Source organism: Giraffa tippelskirchi, chromosome 2 (assembly GCF_054371585.1).
Source record: "Giraffa tippelskirchi isolate mGirTip1 chromosome 2, T2T-mGirTip1v1.2.pri, whole genome shotgun sequence".
Lineage (NCBI taxonomy): Eukaryota > Metazoa > Chordata > Mammalia > Artiodactyla > Giraffidae > Giraffa > Giraffa tippelskirchi.
The window spans coordinates 63,237,343-63,257,237 of record NC_137276.1 but is presented as its reverse complement, the minus strand read 5'-3'; the positions used below and the strand labels follow the sequence as shown (position 1 = coordinate 63,257,237).

The 19,895-nt window shown below is 37.8% G+C and overlaps 2 protein-coding genes across 27 annotated transcripts in view; both read right to left on the bottom strand.

The window, feature by feature from the left end:
- Positions 1-3,254: 3,254 nt before the first annotated feature.
- On the bottom strand, positions 3,255-15,686 carry MSS51 (MSS51 mitochondrial translational activator). 2 transcript variants are annotated; one of them, XR_014075851.1, is made up of 7 exons: positions 11,281-15,686; positions 6,947-7,191; positions 6,501-6,656; positions 5,758-5,882; positions 5,005-5,571; positions 4,514-4,701; positions 3,255-4,147 (listed from the first exon to the last, which is right to left on the bottom strand). XR_014075851.1 is itself a non-coding variant. In XM_081565796.1 (7 exons), the coding sequence occupies exons 2-7, from the start codon at positions 7,165-7,167 to the stop codon at positions 3,928-3,930; spliced, it is 1,383 nt and encodes a 460-aa protein (XP_081421922.1). In that variant the 5' UTR covers positions 7,168-7,191; positions 11,281-15,686; the 3' UTR covers positions 3,255-3,927. The 2 variants fall into 2 exon arrangements, 1 of the variants encoding a protein (XP_081421922.1); XM_081565796.1 differs by having other exon boundaries at positions 4,608-4,701.
- Positions 14,098-19,895, bottom strand: part of PPP3CB (protein phosphatase 3 catalytic subunit beta) — a 46,022-nt gene continuing 40,224 nt past the window's right edge. For 15 of the 25 annotated variants that reach the window (XR_014075848.1, XR_014075850.1, XM_081565763.1 and 12 more), the window contains one exon: positions 14,098-15,710. Coding sequence is in view for 22 of the 25 variants with exons in the window: in XM_081565744.1 (XP_081421870.1) it covers positions 15,532-15,710 (179 nt within the window). In the remaining 3 variants the exon portion in view is untranslated. Of the gene's footprint in view, positions 15,711-17,119; positions 17,150-19,895 lie in introns of all 25 variants that reach the window. The other 10 variants (XR_014075847.1, XM_081565707.1, XM_081565716.1 and 7 more) reach the window with 1 other exon arrangement.

The following is a 19,895-nucleotide window of genomic DNA, read 5'->3' as shown; positions in this document are numbered from 1 at the left end:
CATATCCATCGAGTCAGTGATGCCATCCAACCATCTCATCCTCTGTCGTCCCCTTCTCCTCCTGCCCCCAATCCTTCCCAGCATTAGGGTCTTTTCCAATGAGTCAACTCTTCGCATGAGATGGCCAAAGTATTGGAGTTTCAGCTTCAACATCAGTCCTTCCAATGAACACCCAGAATTGATCTCCTTTAGGATGGATTGATTGGATCTCCTTGCAGTCCAAGGGACTCTCAAGAGTCTTCTCCAACACCACAGTTCAAAAGCATCAATTCTGCAGCACTCAGCTTTCTTCACCGTCCAACTCTCACATCCATACATGACCACTGGAAAAACCATAGCCTTGACTAGATGGACTTTTGTTGGCAGAGTAATATCTCTGCTTTTAAATATGCTATCTAGGTTGGCCATAACCTTCCTTCCAAGGAGTAAGCGTCTTTTAATTTCATGGCTGCAATCACCATCATCAGTGATTTTGGAGCCCAAAAATTAAAATCTGACACTGTTTCCCCATCTATTTCCCCTGAAGTGACGGGACCAGATGCCATGATCTTAGTTTTCTGAACATTGAGCTTTAAGCCAACTTTTTCACTCTCCTCTTTCACTTTCATCAAGAGGCTCTTTAGTTCTTATTCACTTTCTGCCATAAGGGTGGTGTCATCTGCATATCGGAGGTTATTGATATTTTCTCCCAGCAATCTTGATTCCAGCTTGTGTTTCTTCCAGCCCAGCGTTATGCCCTGTATAATCTGGCTCCTGCCTACCTTGCTGACTTCATCCGTCTTCATATTCTTTCTCAAGCAGTAAACTCTGATCAAAATGACCTTTGGTCTAAACATACCAGCCTTGTGACCAAACACACCAGACATTCTCAGGATCTTTGCACTTGTTATTGCTCCTACGTAGAATGTTCTCCATTGTATGTTATATCTCAAATATCCTCCATCTCCTCAGAAAGGGATGTGTTCCCTGAGCACTGTAGCGTAAGTAGCCCCACTGCCACCAACACCACTACTAGTTAAACACACTGATTACCCTATTTAATTTTCTTTATAGCACTTAAAAGCAGATCAAGTTCTGTATTTACTATTTGTCATCTCCCTCTGCTGCCCTCAGAATGTATGCTCCTTGAGAACAGGGATATCTCTAGTGACTAGAAATAAATGTTCAATAAATCCTTTGTTGACTACAACAGGGCCCCCCAAACTAAAGCCAATTATTTCATCCAGTGATCAACTAAATAAAGAGGTTTTTTTTTTTTTTTCCCCAATACTGGAGGAAAAAACTGGTTCTGATAGACTTGTTGAGAGCAGGATATGTTGGAATCCACAATTGAGTGTTATCCTAAGGGAATTTTAATGTAGTTTTGAAAAAACGTATTTTTTTACTTCATATCCTGACTTGAGAAAATATAACTCATTATATTGCCCCTGTTTTTGCCAGTCTTCTCCTAGTAAACTGTAAACACTTTAAGTGCAAAAGCAAACTTAGAATCCTCAGCATTTAGCATGAAGTGAAGGCACTTTCATGTACTGTCATCACCATTGTAAGCTGGAAATTTTTGTGTCACCCATTACTATGTAATTTCTGTCTCCTGATTAGACTCTTAGCTATATCACACTTCACACATAACACTCAGTAATCAAGCCCTATATATTTTACTTACATGTTCTAGCTACAAAATGTCATTATCTACCTATTTGCTTTCCTCATTACAGCTAGAAATTACCTCTTCTTTGCCATACCTTCTGTAAACGACTTTAGCTGACATGTACATCATCTGAACCACAAAAATGGCATTCCAACCCATTTTTCCACTGTCAAGCCATCTTGCACAGTAAATTCAATCTACTTATGTTACTGAATAAAATTTAAAGTGGTATGTATCAGTAATAGCTACCATTTATTAAATACATACTATATGCTAGACACTGTGTTAAGCACTTAACAAATATTCTCACTTTTACACTTTCTGATTTAAAAAACTGTTTTTTGGTAACAGCTTCATTTTAATTCACTGATATAAAGTGTACAGTTTAATGGTTTTCAATATAGAGTTGTACAATCACCACAATCAATTTTAATAAACACATCACCCCCAAAAATAAACCCCGTATGTTTTATCTATCATCCTCAATACTCTCATCAGTCATCTTATGCTGCCACTAATCTTTGTTTCCACAGATTTGCCTACTCTAAACATTTTATATAAATGCACTCAGACAATATGTAGTCTTTTATGACTGGCTTTTCACTTAACATGAAGATGGATGAATGTGTTTTCAAAGTTCATCCATGTGAAGCATGAATTAGTACTTCATTCTGGTTATTCAATCACTAAATCATGTCCAACTCTTTGCAACCCCATGGACTGCAGCACACCAGGCGCTTCCTTGTCCTTCACTATCTCCTGGAGTTTGCTCAGACTCATGTCCATTGAGTTGATGATGCTATCCAACCATCTTATCCTCTGTCACCCTCTTCTCCTCCTGCCCTCAACCCTTCCCATCATGGCCAAATATTTCATTATATGTACATACCACATTTTATCTATTCACAAGTTTATGGACATTTGGGTTATTTTTACCTTTTGGCTATTATGAATAATGCTGCTATGAACATTTGTGCACAAATGTTTTCATTTCTCATGAGTACATACCTAGGAGCAGAATAGCTGGATCAAATGGTAACTCAATGTTTAACTTCTTGAGAAATTGCCAGACTGTTTTCCAAAGTAGCTGCACAATTTTACATCCCTACTAGTAGTGTATAAGGGTTGCAATTTCTCTACATTCTCATTAACACTTATTATCTTTTTTATTGTTGTCATCCTTGCACAAGAAGTGCTTTCTTTTACTGTACAAATACAAATTTCTTTTGATTTGTATTTCCAGATGACTAATGATGTTGAGCATCTTTTCATGTCCTTATTGATCATCTGAATATCTTCTTTGGAGAAACATCTGTTCAAATCATTTTCCCATTTTTAAATTGAGTTTTCTGTCCTTTTGAGTTATAAGAGTTCTATATAATGGAGAGGTTGAGGTCATAGCAAGTTGTAGAAATGAATACTTAGCGAATATCCTAATCCTGAGAGTGTGATAAGAAATGGATGACAAAGGACAGGGTGTGGTACAGTGACAGGCCCAAAAAGAGAGCTAATGTTAATCACTCCTTTGGCAAGAGAGAAACCTCCAATCTAGAGATGTTCTACTAGACAAGTAACAGTGAATAGGAAATAAGATAAGACAAGTGACTTAAGAAGCCCCAAGCTGAATTTATTGGGTGTAGACCAAGTGATAACAAACTGCAGTATATTCAAGTAAAGTCTGATACACCCTGGGATATCTAAAATACAACACAAGGGCAAAAAGTTGCTCCAAATTTAGAAGTCCTCAAGAGAAACAGGAAAATGAGAAATGTATCTTGAAAAAGCCAGGAAGTAGAAGAGTTTGCCAATCCTCACAACCTCCCTCATGTTCCCAACCACTTCTCTGAACTGCTTTCTTCCACCACTTCAAGTCATTAAGACATCTGCATTTTTTTAGCACAAAATGCTGTATAAGAAGAAAGTCTTTTTCAAAAGAATAAGGTGCCATTCTTCTCCTTGGTGCCATCTGGTTCAAGTCAAAAGGTATAACTTTCTCACGAAGGCAACTGTTAAGAACTTTATGGTCTACCAAGACTGATATGAGGGCCTTCTGCCATACACTAAATCTAGAATCTTGTCTCTAGAAGCAACATGTGGCTAACCTCTTAGAAATGAGTCACATCATACAGCAGCTCCCATTCAGCTTAGAATCTACCCAGACAAGTGAATTAGGTTTACGATATAGTGGATTTGAAAGTTGGCAACAATCTGGCATCAGCAGGTATTTCATCACGGCCTCTCCATTTTCTAGACATCCAGTCATGATCTGGCTCAGCTATTTATACCCTGCCATTTACTTTCTCTTCCAATTGCCTCTTATCCAGCTGGCAGGAACTTCCAAGAAACATGATATAGTAGGCACTGCAGTAAACTGGCTGCTTGTTGGGGTCGGAGTAGACCTGTTCAGGTTTAAGGGACGCAAAAGGGTTAGCTCCATAGGCTGTGATGTGTGTATCCAGATCCACCAAAATCTGCAACGAGGCTTCTAACTCCTGATGGCTATGGAAGACAAAGAAAAAAAAATTACTCTGCTGATTATGAAAAAGATAGGAGAGGGGAGGGGGGTTCTGGAAGGGGAAAACATATACACCCATGGTGGATTCATGTCAATGTATGGCAAAACAAATACAAAATTTGAAGTTAAAAAATAGATAAATAAACTAATTTAAAAAAATAAACGATCAAAAACAAACAAACAAAAAAGAAGATAGGAGAGGAATTGCTCATTAAACCCCAAAATTACCTAAGGCTGGACTAAGGCAATGGCCATCCCCCTCCCAAATGTCTATACTAACTGCTCAATTAACTAGCATAGCGCTTTGAAGGGATAAGAAAGCCAAGTATGTGAAGGAAGAAAATCCTCACCAGAAGGCAGAAGATGAACAAGGGGGAGATAAACAGCTTATCTATAGAGGTGTGAGTGAATCAGGGAGGTACCACAAAGAAAGGAGGTCAAAACCTGTAAACAGTAATCATTGTAGGGATCTCATAATCACGAAGTAGCAAGAGGGTGGGCAGCCAAGCCTCCATCAAGTCCGGGGAAGCATGGAAACCTATGGAACAAAGTAAGATGGGAATAGAAAGGGGAAACACGAAGATAGACCCCAAACAACATAGTTCTATAATTGTGTCCACCCCTCACCTAGCTCACCTCCAATGCTCAACTACCACCATCACCTATCCTAGATTCTTCGATGGAAAATTATGAACTGAAATACAGCACATAATGATCAAACAGGGTCTTCATTATATTATACTTAACTTGATCCAATGAAGAGGGCTCCAAAAGTACAAGAGTCAGGATGGAAAACTCCCAGAGGACCGACCCCTTATTCCCCTAAACCAATGGCTCTTACCTGGATGGAATGCCACCACCAAATCTGGATGGGCTATCTGCCCAGTCTCTATCTGCTCCTCCCAGAAGTCATGATAGAGGCCCCTATGGCCACTAAGCTGAAGTCTGCCAGGTTCCAGGACTGAAGCTGAGGTGCTCTGTGAAAAGCCAGCAGCCACATCTACACCCACCATGATTACATGGAGGCCAAGGTGTCCAGGAAACATGTAGCCAAGCTCATCATAGTCCTCAGGGCGAGTGAGGAATGTCTCTGCATGAGAAGCACCAACCACATGCACTGTGCTTCCCCCAACCTTCCCAACATTTATTCCCAAGGCCCGAAGCCCAAAGCCCAGTGTCAAGGGCCGTGACAAGACATCCGTCAGCAACCGCTTCAAAGAGCCCTTCAGGACATCTGGGTCTGGTCTTGGCCGTCTTACACTGGCCCACAGGGTGGTCATGGCCTGACTGTCAAGCACAGCATCCAGTGTATCATCTAGCTGTAAACGTCGCATAGAAAACCAGGTGTCCCAACCCTGTACAACTTCAGTCAGCCATGACCAAGGTCCTGAGGGTAGGACAAAATCACCTGCAGGAAAGAAGGAAGAAGAAATGATCTAATCCTTTCCTGCCTTCAATATTCCCTCCATGTTCATTCTCGCAACCTGTCACCACAACTGCTGCCCCACTCCCCTGTCCCATTCTGTTCCTCTTTTTTGAAACAACATGCTTTCATATGACCATTATGGCAGACTTCCCAATACCGTCACTCTACCTGTGACCAGAAGCCATTCCATGAGACGGTCCACAGCTACAAGATGCAGTTCTTGACAAACCTTCCTGTGTGTTGGCCAGTCTGATCTCTGGCACTCTGGACCACAGTAATAGACATTTCTGCACCTGAGAGAATGAGCCCCAGAAATAGATGTTCCTATACCTCATAGGCGAATGGGGGACGCCAGGGAAAGGGAACTGATATTTCCACACCTAGGAAGAAAGATCACTGGGTGAGGAAGGTAGGGAGAGGAACGACAGCTGCTGCACCAAATTTGGGGACTACGTTCGGCAGAGGAGGAAGGAGAGTGTGGGAATGCAATTTTTCTCTTGGATCAGAGTGACACTTTAGCCGCTATCTAGAACTAACTTTTTACATCTCTTATAGAAAAAAAAAAAAAGAAAGCCCACCAGGAGTTTGTAGCTGCCCTGTTATCACAGGATTGGCCCCAACCTCCTCAGAATATATATGGTCTTAATACTTAAGTACTCAAGAGAAGAGAGGTAGAAAGGATTATATTCTGGTCTCTGTCTAACCTCACCATACAAAAATGAACATGGACCTTATAAGCAACTCTTTTTTTCAATTTCTCTGTGGCCTAGATCAGACAAAATGAGGAGTGAGCCTTCATAAAGTTATGAAGGTCTGAAATGTCTAAAGGTCTTACAAGTCTCAGACCTTTCTTCCTGCAATGAAGTCTTGGAACAGGATCATTCCAGGACAACCAGCTCCTGACTAATCACCTTTTGCAGTGCCGCAGGACCTTGGAGTCTGAAAGGCCACTAGGGAGTGCTTTACAGTAAGCACAGAATCGGAATGTGTCCTCCATCTTCTGGAACATTTCTTCAAGGCATCGATATCCAAAGCCTGACACAGGAATACCCCCGTCTAGCACCAACCTGCAGAGACAGTATGGAGAAGGAATGGCAACAGGAAAAATATCTCCAAAATTTCTCAGGATACCTACCCTGACTTCTATATATTTTCACCTCTCCTACTCCCATGATTTTTCTTTTTTTTTCATCATTTTTCATTTAAGCAAATTATATTTCTTTTATAGTAATAAAACAGGCACAATTTGGGATGAGAAAATCCCTCATTGCAAATACCCCATATTTCCCAAGCTATACTTCCTCTCCACCTTCTGCCAGAGACAATATATCACTCTTGCACAGAGCTAGTCACTCACTTGTATTCTTCATAGCTTTTCATGTTCAGTTTTTGAAGGATCAGCTGGGAGAGGCCAGGAACATTATTCTCCAAGGAGAAGAAGCCAAGTGTATCAATGCTAGGGCCAGGTTTAGAGAGGATCAGAGGCACAGGAGCCACAACTGTAGGTGGGGTCTCAACCACGGGAGCCACTGTTGAGGGGGATTTCTTATGCCTTCGTCGTCGGGACCGTGGAGCCATGGCCTGTCCAATAATACCTGGGGACTATATGTATAACAGATATGGAATGGAAGTTTGTAAGTTGGACACACATGATGTGTTTTCATATGTTTGACCTTTTACTTGTCATTCTAGTCTCTCAGGCCCAGGTAATAGTAAGATTTATTTCATATCTACTGATTATTGATCACCACATGCAGTTGTAAAAAACAGAGAATTAATTATATGTGAATATAATTATGCATATGTGTTACACATGAAGCTCTATATATAATATAGATGCTTAGAAAAAGTCTGGGACGGCTCATATAAAACTGATAACAGTTATTTTTCCTCTAAGAAGGGGCAAAGGCCCTGCAATGGGAACTAGGTCAATGAAAGGGAACTTTAGACTTATTTGCAATGTGTGACTTCTTATACAAAGAATATATTCATATACTATTAGTGTGTTCCTAAAAATCAACTTAAAATAGAGGAAAAAGCAAGCAAGGTTTTGGTTGTCCAAAACTACCATGTAATTAGAGAAACAATCAATCTAATCTAGTTGGAGAAGGAAAACATTCATTTTAAAAGACCTAGCATCACATTTATAAGCAATAAACCCAAAAGTAGAAATCAAATGGATATAAAATGAGCACTAGCACTTACAATGCTGAGTTATATAGTCAGAGCAAGTTATACGTAGTATTAGGAAAATCTCCTAAAGAGATGAGTTCTGAAGTACAACTAAGCCCACATTCACTAATTACCTAGCGAGAACTCTGTGATATCCTCGTTTCCTGGCCTGTCTTCTTCTATTCCTTTTACAAGGACTGAGGAAATGAAAGAGACTATATTGCAAAAAATTAAAATACCCATTCATTCAATAAATACTTACTGATAAACAGATAAAATCATTCACAAAATACTATAACAGAAACAAATATGAAAAAAATATACTGAACATTTAAATGTCTTATAGAAGGGTTAGATGTAAACTATAACAAAAGGCATCGTATAAACCTTATAAGAAAAATGAAACTAAAGCACTAATGGGAGATCAGAAGAGAGTCTCTTCAGTTGGTGAGCTACAGGAAGATTTTATGAAGCAGGTGGCAGTTGGAATAGACCATTAAGTATGGTGATGTTTTGAATATACAAATACAGGGAAAGAGGAATTCTAAGCACAAAGAAGAGTATGAGCATAACAAATGTAGATGGGAAAATTCTGGGAACTAAGGAACTAGAATGGTTTGAGTTTAATTACTAAGTCTAAAGACCTAAGTGTAAGAGGTAAAACTATAAAATCTTAGAAGAACATAGGAGAAAACTTTCATGATATTGGATTTGGCAAGTTCTCGAATATGACACAAAAAGCACAAGCAATAAAATAAGAAAGATAACTTGGACTGCATCAAAATTTTAAAACTTTTGTGCATTAAAGGACAGAGTGAAACGACAACCCACAGAATGGGAAAGAATATTTGTAAATCACATATCTGATGAGAGATTAATATCCTGAATATGTGAAGAAATTCTAAAACTCAACAAATGGCCCAATTAAAACTGGGCAAAAGTCTTGAATAGACATTTCTCCAAAGAAAATATACAAATTGCCAATAAGCATATGATGCTCAACATCACTAATCAAAGGCTAATCAAAACCATGAGACAACACTTTACCCCCACTAGGATGGCTATTATCAAAATACTAGAAATTACCAAAAGTGTTGGTGAGGATATGGAAAAACTAGAACCTTCCTGCATTGATTGTAGAAGGACAAAATGGTGTAGCTGCTTTGCAAAACAGTATGGCAGCTCTGCAAAAAGTTAAATATAGAATTACCATATGACTTAGCAATTTCACTCTTAGGTATATACTCAAAATAACTGAATACAAGCACACAAACAAATGCTGATACACAAATGTCCATAACAGCACTATTCACAATAGTCAAAAGGTATAAACAAACTAAAGGTCACCAAAAGATGAATGAATAAACAAACTGGGAGACATATACATACACACATACACATCCATACATATAAATTCAGCCATTAAAAGAAATGGATACTGATACATGCTACAATGTGGATAAATTATGCTAAGTGAAAAAAGCCAGACATAAAACGACACGTTATATGATTCCAATTTTATGAAGTATCAAGAATAGGTAAATCCAGAGACAGAAAGCAGATCCATGGTTGCCAAGGGCTGGGTGAAAGGAGGAATGAGGAGTAACTGCTTAATGGTTATGGGTGTTTGGGGGAGGAGTGATGAAAATATTTTAGAATTAGACAGAGGTGATGGTTGCACAATAATGTGAATGTACTAAATGTCATTTAATTGCTCGTTTTAAAGGATTAATTTTGTTATCTGAATTTCACCTCAATTAAAAAAAAAAGGTATCTATAAGAGCTTTTGAAGCTAAAAAGTTGTTTTGCTCCTCAGATAAAATGCCTCCAGGTACAGGGAAATGACAGGATATGACAATGCTGACATGAGTTAACTATTAAAGTTCATATCAAGAATTGTGTTCTGCTTCAAAAATGGTCTTACACTGAATCCTTCTGGACCTGATCTGTTGGGGAGAATGCTCATTCAGCTGAGATGTAGGTGGCAGAACAACCAAACAAAACCCCTCCCCGAATCATCCAGCTAACACACATCACTTTACAACATGGCTCTTGTAAACCACTGTTCCCAGGCTAATGGAAGAACTAATTTGATTTCCTTTGTACTTTCTTTCTCTTCATCCTTTCATTCTACCCTTGTATTCTTTCCCATCATTGCATAAATGAATGAACAGTTTCAAAGTCCACGAAACAGAAATAACTAAGCTCATCTGCATATCTTCTATATTCTCACCAATAAAGAAAAAACTAGACCTAAAGATAGTACATTATTTTAGGATTTAAGAGTCATCTCTCTTTACTAAAGGGTGGATGGAATTGCCCTCATGCCTTAGGACCCTATTTCCAAAAACTGACCTGGCTTTTCCCTTGACTTTTAATCACCAAGCATTTGCTTCACCTGGGATTCTTCTGAATCCCAGAATCACTGCAATTCTGTAAGTATTTATATGCCCTCTCTACTCAGCTCTCTCTGGCAAGACATCACCTTCTTAAACCTTGAAAGAATGGACTTTTCTTTATAGGTATGGAGGAAAAGTATTTTTGAGAGAAATCAAGTCTTAAATTCCAAAAGTGGTAAGTACCTTTCTGATACTCAACCAAAGGCCTTTATTCTGCAATAGAAGCCAGTTAAGACCAGAAGGGTGCTTATCTGCCTTTCCAAAGAGAGGTCCTTCCTCCAATGGAAGATTAAGTCCAAAGGAAGACTGGCTGAACTGGCTAGAAGTCAAGGGATCACACAGTTTGGGGAGGTATGGTGTTGGTGAAATCCTTGACGTCATACTTGCCTCTGTGTCTGGAGTGGGTTCCTGACACAAATGGACTAATTTTCTGGCAGGAAGGTAAGAAGGTGGGAATGAGGAGGCAGATCTTGGCATTTGCATCTGTATACATCATCAGGCTCATGTCTGAGTTTGTATACCCAGATCCCGTGATCCTAACTTTCCTGCAATGAGATCCAGGATCCTTCAAGTTTGGGGGTGGGGTTTGGGGTTGACCTGAGAGAAACAAAGGCAGTGACTTGGGCTCCACTTTATTCTCAGTATATAGAGAGAACACCAACACCAAGCATTGGAGAGGAGACATGAATTCGATGGCCTACAAAAACTCTTATTTTTCATCTCTAAATTCCCTAAAATATTACCTAGCCTATTCCCACACCTAGGTTTCCCATCTTCCCTGCTCCTTACCACCAACAGACTCAAATTTCACCAAATCATACTCATCTTTTCACCATCTCCAGACCAGTGAGGCTTATCTAATTTTCTCTGATTCACCAGCAAACAAAAAATGTCTTTAGGGAGGTGGGGAAGAGAAGGGTAAGTGAAGCTAGTCACTGGGGATCCTCAAAAGGGGTTGGGAAAAAGAAAAAGGAGAAATACATTACGAACATTGCTATTACAACCACATTTAGCTGCCTAAATGTGATTAGTGATCAGTGATTAACACTCCCTTGGGTGATAAATTCTTTACTTAACTATAAACTAAGCAAGCAGAGGAGTTGATGGAAAAGTAACTTACCCTGCTAAGCCCTCAGCTTCCTTCCTTCTCTCTTCCAAGTGAAGTAAATGCTTGATCTCCTCAGATCTAGGTTGTGGTTGATTTGCAGCTGTCCCTTCATATCACTTTCATTTGCAAACTGCTGAAATGCTGGGTCTCTGTGATTAGGTGTGCCCTGCCAACCAGACAGACAACACTGAATTCTCCCTAATGATGCAAGTAAGGGCCTGGCCCCTTGCCCATGGATTTCTCTCTTTCTGACCTTCCTTCTCTGCCAAGAAGGCTCAGAACTCTGTCAACACTCCCAAGCTCACCAAAGGCCATGAAAGCTGAGGAAAGGTGAAGCCTACTGCTTCCTGGACCTCTCTCACTAAGGCAACATTTCTGCTCCCAGTCCACAACATCAAGAATAAGCCCCGGGGGTTAGTTCTTTCATGCACTGGAGAAGGAAATGGCAATCCACTCCAGTATTCTTGCCTGGAGAATCCCAGGGACGGCGGAGCCTGATGGGCTACCGTCTATGGGGTCGCACAGAGTCGGACACGACTGAAGCGACTTAGCAGCAGCAGCAGCAGCAGCACAGAGAAACGGGAACTCCTACAGTTCTAAGATATCAATCTAGACCCAGGATGGGTTCTACCAAGCCCAGAGTCCTTTTTAGCATAACACACCCTGCTCTAACTCAACTTGACAATGACCAACAGAGGCTTAAGTACAAATATAATGCCCAGAAAAGAAGAATAGAAATAGTCATTTAATGGTAAACAAAGGGAAATCAGTGGTAGGAGAAACATCCAGAATTAATTTGTAAAACTCAATTTCCCTGAAAAGAGAGCAAGGCACTTTCTGAGGAGATGTCATCAGGGTATTCCACCTGTTTATTTTAAAAGAGGAATCAGGACTTTCCTCATGGTCCAGTGGTTAAGACTGAGCTGCCACTGCAGGGGATGTGGGTTGGACCCACACGATATGGCAAAAAAAAAAAAAGGAATAAAATTTTCTGGGATATTAATGTAAGCAAGATCAATACATTAATGACTAAAAACACACTATTACTAGGAACAGAAAAAAAGAGAAAACAATCAACTCAAATATCTCATTCCTTCCTGTAATGGATGCTGATCCAGAGAATTTTTAATTCCACATTCCTAGCTCCTTGTCACTTAGAGCTATTAAGTACCAGAACCTATCAGAAGTTGCTAGTGCATGGTTCTGTATGACTCTAAGACCTGACTTTCCTCACATCTGGCCCCAGCTATGTCACTTACCTGCTTCTGTGAACATCATCAAACTAGGGAACAGAACCAGTTGCAGTGAGGTCTTGGACCATGGCAAATAAATCTACATACGAACAGATGCAGAGAGTGGATTCCAAGGAAACCTCAAACTGCAGAAGCACAAACTACAAGCAGGGAAGGTGGAAGAAAAGTGTTAACGATGCAAAAAAAAAAAAACCAAACCATTACATAACATTATGTAGAATAGCTGTGGAAAAGGAAAATCAGTTGCAATAGGCAAAAATCCTGAATAAAATAAGGATAATTCATTTTAAGCAAAGGTTTCAGGCCAATTTCAAATTTAACTGGTAGAGCATTTAAAGGTTTTGAGGTTTGTTAATGGCTGAACTGCAAAAGGTCAAAGAAGTCAGATAGTCTTTTCTAACTCAGAATGTCATCTTTGAATGTAAAGGGAGATGATACATAGGAAAAATTTGATATTGAATAGTAATTTTACCAACATTACTACTATTCTGGTAGACACTTAAATTTACAATTTAGGAAGATCTGAACTTTTCACAACTTGCATTCATCATCAATTATGTTTTAAAAAAACGTTAAAAATATTTCTATAGTTCATTGTGAAACTAGTTAAAAGACAGAATAGAAAGAGGTTCCTATTCAACAAATAGCAAACGATCTACGAGACACTGCGTGATAATATTCTACCACTCTTCATGTATACAACTTTTTCTGAATTCCATTCCTTCCTCTTATTTTCTTCTTTTTAATTTTTACCATTAACCCTAATTCTTCTGCTTTGCTAATGATGCTTCATGTTTACCTATGCTTCCATAAATACTATATAACCCTAGTGATGGACCTAAGGACTAAAGAAGTTAACACTACTTGATATATCAGTTAAGCTCTTAATTTAGAAATGTATATTTTCATAAACCAATAACATCAAGAAGAATATTTAAGGTATACAGTACATAATAATTATAAAGGTAGGTCATGGACTGGGATGCAAGTTAATATTACAGCAAGAAGCTGTAATGATTAACAATTTGAGCTCTTTGCTACCAAAAGTTAGGCAAGTAAAAATATTTCAGTTTAAATTAACGTTTCATAATGTATCATAATTACTGTTGAAAACTGTAATTAAACTTCCTATACAGTTATAAAATGTTGAACAAAATGCAAATTTTCCTCAATTTGCAAAGTTCTAAACTTACTTTGATTATGACAAAGAAAGGAGTATAATGGCAGTATCGTTTTTTTTCTTATTGTTAAAATACCTAATATATTCCAAATACTACTGTAACAAAATTCTAGACAACAACATTTTCTTTCAATTAAAAGTTAACTGAAACACTGATTTTAAATAACAGATTTAGGCCTATAATAGGCATCCAGAGTCTCCTAGTGCTCAGTGTAATCAAAGTTTTAAAAAAAAAAGAGCAAAATTTATGAAGAATTTAATTCATCAAATTAGCATTAACTATCCAGGAGATAATTTTCTTTTAAGGATATGTCCCAATTCTATTAACTGGATTTTCTGATTTGCAGGAGAAGGTCAAATCAGACTACATCTTCCAAATAAAACCCAACACAGAGATAGGAGCAGCGGCCCATGCATGGAATTTATTGTGTGCTACTGTTTATAAAATACTCGAATAGTCCTGCACATGCATAATATTTCCAACTTAGACAGGAGACCATACAGGGTGCACTTTCTGGCAAACAAACAATAGATGGTTCCGCTGCCTGGAGCTCTGAGTTGTATTCCAGGGCATGAGGGAAGCAAGCCACCAAAGTAAAGGTAAATACCAAACTGCAGTGGCAATCAATACAGGTCAGTAATTGTGAAAAATTAGCACATGGTTCCATTTAGTTTAACCAAGCAGTTCTGTAACTATCAAAAGAAAATGTTCAACATGCAGTCTTGACTCTTATGCTTCCACTAACATCTGAATGACTGAACAGAACCATTGCTTCTATGCTGCACTGTGTAATCAAAACACTTCCAGAACATTTTAAAATTTCCTTTGCATCAAAACATAAAATGATAGAAAGCCAGCAGTAAATCACCCTGGTGGCTGTATAAGCAACTTGAGTACTCACAATAAACTAAAATTTCTCATAACATCTAGGTAACCTATACATGTCGTACCTGTACATCATAGGTCTATATATTAAATATCTGCAAAATTAAAACATGCATACACAAAATACGTCAAGTTTTACAGACATGATTTGAATTAAAATTACTTTGACAATGTACAAACTTCTTTTTAAAGTACCTTAAATGAGTAATTCTGTAATTCTTCATCATTCTGAAATTTAGAGATTTTCTTCTTAAATCTGTGGGGTTTAAATCTCAAAAGATCTGGGCAAGAAAGATTCTAAATTAGTTTTTGGATTTGTGTTCAAGTAAGAGAGTCTGCCTAGAAATAGGTTATGCATTCATAATTGAAAAATACCAAGACTATATTACAGAATTAGCCACATTTAAGAACTATAGACCTGAGGTCAGCATTTTGTTTAAATGCCAACTGGGTTTCTCAGCATTTTGCCCATAATTCAAAATATAGCTTAGTAACCTCGGAAATGTATTTTAAGACCATGCTAATTCATCCTTTAAAGACATTTCATGGAAAAAAAAAAGTCCACATTAGCTCTTAGGATTGTATTTGAAGTTATGGTTGAAAAACAAAATCTAATTCTACTGAGGGGAAAAAGAAATCTCATTTGTAAACTTAAATGTGTGAACCACAAGCATAAATGGAGGTGTAGTCGCCCTCCACTGGAAATTGCCCCAAGCCCCTTGCTCACTGCTCTCCACCTCGGCAGCGATGACCCAATCTTATCAGTTAGCACATGTCCCAGGGCCCTCAAGCCTCCATCCAGGAAGGGGGCTGGGGTCTCAAAAGCACAATGGTTTCTCCAGAGGGACTGTGACATTTACAGTCAGCTTGGCCGACCCCTCCAGTTCCTCGGGTGATCTGTCCATTTGGGGCCCGAGATGTGAGAGTCCCTGGGAAGCCGTGGGTCACTGGGCACCATGGTTGCCAGTCCCGTGGTTCTCAGTGGCATGTGCGGTGTTCAGAGAATTGAAACCATCTTGCTGTACAGCATCTTTCCGGGGTGGCATTCTCTCATTGATCCTATCCAAACCCTTTGCCTCTTCAAAACTGCAGATTCTATGTGGTGGAGAGAATCCTCGTATTGCTTAACAAAATGCAAATTTGATAAGTCAGTAATTGAAAAACATTTCTGAGATTTCAAAAACATAATTAATGATTTTTAAGAAGAAAGAAATTAGTTGTTCATAGCAACATTTAAATTGTACTGTAACTGAAGCCTATCCCCATTCCAGATTTCCCCTTAAAATATGAAACATTTAAACCTAAATATAAACATGATAGCTTCATAGATGACAAGTGTTAGCATAGCCTTAAAAAAACAAGACACAAAAATAGCCCTCTCCTGACCCTGAGATCTCCAGGCAATGGCCTCAGGGTCTCAACCTGACTCTTACTTCAATTATCTCCTACCTCAGGCTCTAAAATCAACAGTGGCTATCACAGTAAGACAGCAACAAGAGTAGGGGCAAGTGAGGAGGCTAAACAAAGTTAATCCTTGACATACAAATCTGTACCAAGAACACGGGAGGAGAAAAGAAATAAAGCTAAAATTTAGCAATTAGAACTACCTTGGAGGACAAGGTATTATCACTTCATCACCACCAATATGAAATGAAAAAGGTGGGAAGTGCCTCCAGGAGTTAGACCTGTCTTTGTAGATAATAAAAAGTATTTAGAGTTCCATATTTAGGAGATGTTTTCCTTAATTCACTAGCTATTCACTGCCTATTTTTTGGAAACCCAAATCAAAATAGACAGCAATCCTCCTTTAACTGGTATGGTTTCTTATTCATTTCATCTGGAGTGAAGTACCCTTTATTATTAAAATGTGCATAGAAAAGATTTCCATACTATTGATTATGATCTAGTTGCTTTAATATGCAATCCCTGAGACTCAAAAGTTTGTGCATGTGAACGAAATAAATGATTGGGGCAGCAAAGCTTTCAGCAACATGTAATACCAAGTCAATATATGATACCCATGAATATACTATTACCAGCAAACAACAGCCCAAACTGCAGCACAAAATCATAGTGACAGCTCCTGCACTCTCAAGGGAATTTCTGAATATGACTTTATCATTTTTTTATCACGAGAATACTAAACCTGTGTCTAGAGAGGATTTCACTAAAGAATATAAAAATCTGAGTAGCAAAGAATCATGAAAAATATGGAACAGATCTTTATTTGCAACTATAAATGCTATAATATTATAGCATAACATGCTCTACTCTAAAGAATTCTGGAACATTAAATGTTGGTCTCATTACTATACTAGAAAAGAGAAAAAAACAAATTGTCACTATGGAAATCAGTCCTTGTGATTTAAAAAAAAAGAAGAAGAAGAAGATATGACTGTTAAACTTGATGAGTCAGCGAGTCTGATTCATCTTGGGCTGTGCAAGCTAGAAGTAAGACACACCCATAGGACATTCTCTGATGCCCACCCACACACCACAGATCTCTGCCCAGCGCAAGGACTCTGATCGTACCTTTTTCAGCCTCAATAGCCTCAACTGTGGCTGTACAGAAGTGAGCAGAGGCATGCAAAATGAATGAGAGAGATGAGAAGGGTCATATTGTACAGCAGAAAAGGCAATGATCACTTAAAAAATATAACAGTACCCCATACTACATCATCATTTACAATTTAACATATATAGTACCCATATTAGAGAACCCCATCCAATCCCCCAATTCCTGACACAGCACAGTTTACACACAGCACTAAGACACCATCGCTCAGAGCACAGAACACATAGACCTATTATAAACACAGACACCTCAGCATCCATGCAAATGCTAGTATTAATTATCCATCTTGAATTCAGTATTTTGATGGCCTTAAAATTTTTCAATATGTTTATTATATCACATCCATAACAATCGCAAGGAAATCTCTAGGATGAAATTATGAAATTCTCTAGGGTGAAACCATGATGGTAGAATCGTAGCAGAGCAAACAGAAGGAAATTCTTTTCTTTCATGTCTAACTGAAATAATACTTATCACCAGTTGGTTCCCTAAGATATAAACTAGAAGGAGTCTAGCAATGCTCTTCCTGTCACTTCTAATTTATAGAGCAAAGCATAAGCTGCAGAAGTTGCTATGTTCAGAGGACAATGAAATAAAATTTGTGGGCAGTAAACTTGGTAAGTTACACTAACTAGAACAGTTTTGTTGTCCTATCCTTTATGGGTAATCTAAAAGGACTCCGCTCATCTACTAGGATCTTTCTTTCTATTCTAACATTGGTGTTCCAAATATCTAAAGATATTAACACTTATAGCCTTTAAAAAAAAATCCATATATGTTCAGTGTATCATGAACCCAAATCTACCTCAGATAATAAGAGCCTGCATTCTTAAGTGAAGATAAAAAGGCTACTTAGCACCTATCTTTTCAAGCCCATCTACCAACTAGAGAGGAATCAAGAGATAGAACTGAGGTCTTACAGGCAATTAAATCCTAATCATTTCATGATATGGACATACATATAAGTCATATAAATGAAAAAAGCATTCTTGATATAGCCTATCTCTGGCCTATTTAGAGAATTTCAACATATTTAGTCATATATTTTTTGTAGTCAAAGATTCTTTGGGCTCAATTCTGGGTTCAAACTGTATGAAGCGTTCACATTGAAGACCAGGACCAAAAATTGCAGAGGACAATATTGTCTGATAATATTGCCAAGTCTTAATTCTTCACTTTACCCAAAGTATATAAACTCAGAATATTTTTAACAATAACGTCCATCCCTTCTATTTTGCTTCTTCTACAAGAAGGTCAATTAGAACAATTATTTCTAAAATGACCTGTTAGCAGTATACATGATTTAAAAATAATAAATTTTATCCAAAGCAGTTATTAATATGAAAGGACACTGATAAATCTGAGGTAAAATTAAAGAAGGCTAAATTAGATAAGTTTGTAGATCTCAATCAGATAGTAAATTGGTGAACCCCCAAAAGAAACATGAACACTGAGTAAAGGAAGAATTAATTTTTCTTAACTGTTAAATCATATTACAAATTAAAGCAGATATACTTACTGTATACCCACTGTACAAATCACCACTTAAAAAATCTAGCCCTGTATGCTTGTAAAATACTCTTGTTAATTTGTCCACACGGAAAACTGGTATAAGTGACCCACCTCTACTGGATCATCCCTGGAACTCTTATTCTTCAAAACATGGGCTATTTTCTTTATAATTTACAAGTTAAATGGGAAAATAAGATGCCTACCAGAATGTATTCTTTAAAGAGCTTGTGGTAACAGAAATGACTTTACATAAAATATTTCATAATTTGTATTATATGGAGTAATAAATTTAAAAATCGATATTACTATAAGAATTGGTATCTATTTTGGTATATCAATAGTTTAAAAAGTCTGTTAAAATTTTTTCAAATTATAAAATTTGACAACATACTTTTGTGGGCTTTTAATTTTACATGCAAAAGCATTTTCTAGGTCAATTTATATTCTCTGCTCTTTCCCAAAGCCTCTAAATGCTTCTAAATCCTTCTCAGAACACAAAATATATACATCACATTCAAAACTGCACACCATGTCAAGCTTGAATGCTTAGAATTCAAAGATTATTTGAAGCTTATACATTAAGCTGGAAAGAAAGAGATCTGATAATTGCAAAATTCTATCTGAAAAGCACTAATTTTCCTCAGTTTTACAGGGCATCTTGACATGGCCTTAGTAAGTTTGAGTACAATGCTATTTCAAACTGTGTTCCTCAGTACTACACAGAATAAGTGATCAAGAGGAAATGACCTTACTATAACATAGATGGCCATATATTTTCTCATATAGGTCCTAGTGAAGGCAGCATTATAATGGCTAGCTCCCAATCAAACTTCCAGAAGAAAATGAACATAAAATATGATTAACAAATCCTACTCCAATAGTTAGGCAGTTTGTAAAACACTTGAAAAATACTACAAATTAACTGTAATTTTCTGACAACAGGAAAGAGGTCTCAGAATTTTAAAAGTTTCTTTTTACGATACTTAGCTCTCCATTATTCACATAAGGTGTCATCATGTCTATTAAAAATTTTAAATGTTATATAAATTTTTAAAAATCACACAGGCGATAATACTTCTGGATGAGTTTTGTTGTTTCAAAATAGGTCTACTCATGTTAGAGAAATCACTTCAATCAAATATTCAAACCACACTATCAAGATCCATTGCTGGCAGAGCTGTGGAGCTATCTAGTCTCCCAAATTGGACCCCTTAAGCTCAG

Excerpts from the sequence above, each read along its gene's own strand:
- MSS51 (XM_081565796.1), bottom strand. The coding sequence starts at position 7,167 with ATGGCTCCACGGTCCCGACGACGAAGGCATAAGAAATCCCCCTCAACA. Across the intron at positions 6,657-6,946 it reads AAAAGCTATGAAGAATACAA|GTTGGTGCTAGACGGGGGTA; the intron begins GTGAGTGACTAG and ends CTGTCTCTGCAG. Across the intron at positions 5,883-6,500 it reads GTCCTGCGGCACTGCAAAAG|GTGCAGAAATGTCTATTACT; the intron begins GTGATTAGTCAG and ends TCATTCTCTCAG.